We start from the raw sequence: 4387 nt of genomic DNA, 5'->3' as shown, positions 1-4387 counted from the left end.
TATAAAAATAAAATATAAAATAATTTTAAATTGATATAAAACTTTACAGATATAATTTATATGACATTCTTTTTATTTAACAACTAATTTCAAAATAAAACTTTCAATAAAAAAATAATAAACAGTATAGTTGTTAATGTAACTTCCATCATATAATATTTTTCATTTCTTGATAAATATATTGACCTATTATATGTTTAATATAATATTTATAGTTAAAATTAATTGACATATATGGCTGAATTATATTTATGAGTTAAAACTAATTATGTTTAATTAATAATATTAAAATTTAAAACAAAAAGGACACTTAAAATAATGTTTAAGTACGTTTGTCCTCAGAAATAATAAATAAATTTTGGATAGATATACTTTTCAATAAGTCAGGAACTCTTTATTACAATTTAAATCTATTTAATGCCCCGTTCTACTCCAATAACTAACACATAAACCCAACAGGACACATATAATGGAACACAATTCATCCCACTAAAATTACTTTAATTTAATCCGTGTGAAATGGAACCCACTTGTTAATTGTTAGCGTTAATTTTCTATTAAGCCGCTAAATTAATTAGTTGAAAACTAATACTAAATTCAAATTTTCATATCTTAAGGAAAAAATTGGAATAGGAAATGTGCATGAAGTTTGGTGAAGACACGAAATCCTAGACTCGGACACAATCCAATAACCTTTTACCAGAATAAAGCAATAGTTTTGATGTGCCAACCAATACTAAGAAGTATGGTTCGATTTTCTCTTACGTGGCATCGTATATATATATAAATATATAAAACTAGTGTACTAAAGTTTTTTATATAGCAAACGTTTTCATTTTCATCTTCATATCCACCACTTGGTCACATGGACCATCTCAGTCTTATTCTCCTACTCTTCCTGTTCCTTCCCACCTGCTTCTCTACCTTTCAAACTCCTTTCCACAAGGAATTTTCAAATCAAAGCTCTTCTTTGAAGCAGCAGATTTTTGAGTTAGCTAACAATCCTAGCATGGTGGAATGGATGAAGAGTATAAGGAGGGAAATTCATGAGTACCCAGAACTTGCATATGAAGAGTTCAAGACAAGTGCTCTCATAAGACGTGAGCTTGACAAGTTGGGTGTTAATTACAAGTGGCCTGTGGCAAAGACTGGTGTGGTGGCTAAAATTGGTTCTGGGTCTCCCCCTTTTGTTGCACTTAGAGCAGACATGGATGCTTTGCCTATTCAGGTTAGTTTTACAAACTACACACAGTCTTATGTTTTTTGTTAAGGATTTTGTCCTGTTTCACGGTTTTGTCCTTGCTTGTTTCATTTGATGCTGCATGCATGGGACTTTTTGTGGATGGTTTGGTTGGTTTAACTCTACATGCAATTATTAATCTTGTAACGTTTTTGAGAAACAGATTCAGGAAAGGACCCCAACAAACTAGTTAGTGCTCCTGGGTAGGAAAAAATTGTAAAAGAAAGGAAACTTAAGTTGTTATGATGTTCTATTGTGTTTATATTATTCCTCTCAGAGTAGGGTGTGTTGGAATTGTGGAACTGGAATTGGTGGGTTAATTTTGCTGTTGGAAAATGGAACAGGAAAGAAAAGCCTCCTGCACTGACTCTGAAAGAGAGTTGTTGGTTATGTAATTGAGGATTTTAGGAGATGTGGAAAAAAAGAAACTGTGTCAAGATAAATATTGAAGTCAATTAAGTACAACCAGGTGTACCTTTTAATATTGAAAGTTGCAACCATAATTTCAACTTATGATCTGTACCCATTTTTCACCTTGCTCTATTAAATATTGTCACTAAACGGCGAAATCAGTTAATTTCCTTTCACAGCTTGTACAAGGCCTTATCTTTTCTTTTTTGGGTCAATAATACAAGGCCTTATCTAGTATCAGTTAATTTTGCTCAGACTTCGAATCTCTTGTATATTTTTATATTGCCTGCACCCCGTTTCAGATAAAGTGAGGCAAAGGAATCTGATTCTGATAATTTGATTTTAGCATATTCCATTGCAATGAAAACTTTCTACGCGTGTACCAAGCTAAGAATAGAGGCATAACATTCTTTACCAATGCTCTTCTCTCCTTGGATAAATTTGGCTAGTAATTGATAGCTTGATTGAAACGTATTCCTCCTTGACATATAATGTTTTATCTCGTATATACGCCTACCAACAGGAATTGGTTGATTGGGATCATAAGAGCAAAGTAGATGGCAAAATGCATGCTTGTGCGCACGATGCACATGTTGCCATGCTTCTTGGGGCTGCAAAGATACTGCAAGAAATGCAAGAAAAGTTACAGGTAAAGTGGAATTGGAAAATCAACATTATTAGGATATGTCTATTTTTCCTTTGAAAACATGCTCCTTCACATGCAGACTACTGTGGTGTTAATATTCCAACCAGCTGAGGAAAAAGGCACAGGTGCAAAAGACATGATCCAAGAACAGGTGCTTGAAGATGTAGGGGCTATTTTCGGGTTGCACTTGGGGCCAGAGTATCCCACGGGAGTTGTTGCATCACGGCCCGGAGAATTTTTAGCCGGATGTGGAAGCTTCAAAGCAAAGATCAATGGAAGAGGAGGTTTAGCAGGAATTCCCCAACATTGTTTTGATCCAGTTATTGCTGCTTCAACATCAGTGATTAGCTTGCAAAACATTGTCTCAAGGGAGGCTGACCCTTTGGATTCTCAGGTGGAGTGAAGTTCTCAAATTCAGTAATAAAAATAAACTATGCAAGATGAAATTTTTTGTATATTCATTCACATGTATAACTGATTCTCTTTGTGATTTGAAAGTTACACTAAGCTTAATGCAGAAATCTTAATTTGGCAGGTGCTTTCTGTGGCCATGGTCCATGCAGGGTCTGCTCATGACATCATCCCTGATTCAGCCACAATTGGAGGCACTTATAGAGCATTCAGCAAAAAAAGCTTCTATGCACTGAGGAAAAGGATAGAAGAGGTAATTGTCTTGTTTTGTATATGCCATACTGTTTAAAATTTAGAAGGACGACTGAGGCTCCCACCTAGTGAGGTGTGGGAAGGCTACATTTATGCAACCTTATACCCCCCCCAAGCGGAAAGGCTCTTCATAGGATTTGAAATTGTGACCTCTTTAAGTCACAATTCACAAACCAGTAACCATATTGTTGCACCAAGGGTTGCCATTTAGATATGAGCTCATTACAATAACAACAACAATAAAACTCTAATCCCACCAAGGGATATGAGCTCATTAAAAAGCAAAAATTAAATAAAGAGATTACTCATATTGTATTTTTCTTTTGTTTGACTTGTTGGGCAGGTTATTAAAGGGCAAGCAGAAGTGCATAGGTGCTCTGCAGAGGTTCAGTTCTTTGGTAATGGACATCCCACAATCCCTCCAACTACAAATGATGAGAGAATATACCAATTAGCACGGCAAGTCTCAAGTAAGATTGTTGGAGAAGAAAACGTAGAATTATCCCCCGTCTTCACAGCGAGTGAAGACTTTGCATTTTACTTGGAAAAAGTACCTGGCTCATTCCTTCTTGTGGGAATGAGAAATGAGAAGAGTGGATCCGTATATCCTGCTCATAGTCCCTACTTTTTAGTTGACGAAGATGTGCTTCCCATTGGAGCTGCAATTCATGCAGCATTTGCTCTTTCATACCATTCATATTCAACTAATTCTTACTTTTAGTAATACATTCTACCACTTACATCTGAAAATTTGATAATGTGCTAATATTCTTCACTTAAGTAGGTGTCAGTGGAGTAAATTCTTTAGAGGCACGTTGAATTTGCTGGACGAGGGTGATAATACAAATGACTAACCTTTGACATTGTACAAGTCTGGAAAAAAACCTTTTGTTAACCTTTCACTTTATAAAACGACATTCGTGGTTCCTTTTTTGAACAAAATAATAGTGAAAATTGTCTAAAATGATTGACTTTTAGGGACTAAAAGGATTTTAAAAACTTCAGAAACTAAAATATTCGAGACTTAAATAAGGTTTGATTTTGAGGGTTTATTCTAACAAATACTCTTCCACTCTTGTCAAAACAAAATAGAAAAATCAAATCACTTAGTAAAAGTAATGCATTTATCATAAATGGTGACCCTTATTTCCTTCATTAATAACCTTGGAAATCTATTAAATACCTCACCACGAACTAGTTTCCTCAGATTATAGATGTTGCAGTAGCTAGCAGGATAGGGATTTGTACCTGACGAGATACTGCAAGCACACACAATTTTGTTCAAGGATAAATCCAACCAAAATGTGAAACAAAAAATTAAACCAATACGTAGAAAACAGCCATACGACGGTGCTTGTGCAGGTCCCATTACCATTTGAGGCATGTTGCCTGACTCATCCCTTATCCCTATCATTCATATTGAACAA

General features: G+C 35.1%; 1 protein-coding gene across 1 annotated transcript; it reads left to right on the top strand.

The window, feature by feature from the left end:
• The first annotated feature begins 802 nt into the window (after positions 1-802).
• Positions 803-3825, top strand: LOC113858335 (IAA-amino acid hydrolase ILR1-like 4). Its single transcript, XM_027490932.1, has 5 exons — positions 803-1228; positions 2175-2300; positions 2377-2691; positions 2833-2961; positions 3304-3825. Exons 1-5 carry the CDS (start codon positions 866-868, stop codon positions 3679-3681), a joined length of 1311 nt encoding a protein of 436 aa, XP_027346733.1. The 5' UTR covers positions 803-865; the 3' UTR covers positions 3682-3825.
• The last annotated feature ends 562 nt before the right edge of the window (positions 3826-4387 follow it).

This window comes from Abrus precatorius, unplaced genomic scaffold (genome assembly GCF_003935025.1).
Source record: "Abrus precatorius isolate BTA unplaced genomic scaffold, Abrus_2018 Scaffold2, whole genome shotgun sequence".
NCBI lineage: Eukaryota > Viridiplantae > Streptophyta > Magnoliopsida > Fabales > Fabaceae > Abrus > Abrus precatorius.
Note: the sequence above shows the minus strand (reverse complement) of the source record. Positions and strands in the feature narration are given on the sequence as shown.

Excerpts from the sequence above, each read along its gene's own strand:
- LOC113858335 (XM_027490932.1), top strand. The coding sequence starts at position 866 with ATGGACCATCTCAGTCTTATTCTCCTACTCTTCCTGTTCCTTCCCACC. Across the intron at positions 1,229-2,174 it reads TGGATGCTTTGCCTATTCAG|GAATTGGTTGATTGGGATCA; the intron begins GTTAGTTTTACA and ends GCCTACCAACAG. Across the intron at positions 2,962-3,303 it reads TGAGGAAAAGGATAGAAGAG|GTTATTAAAGGGCAAGCAGA; the intron begins GTAATTGTCTTG and ends CTTGTTGGGCAG.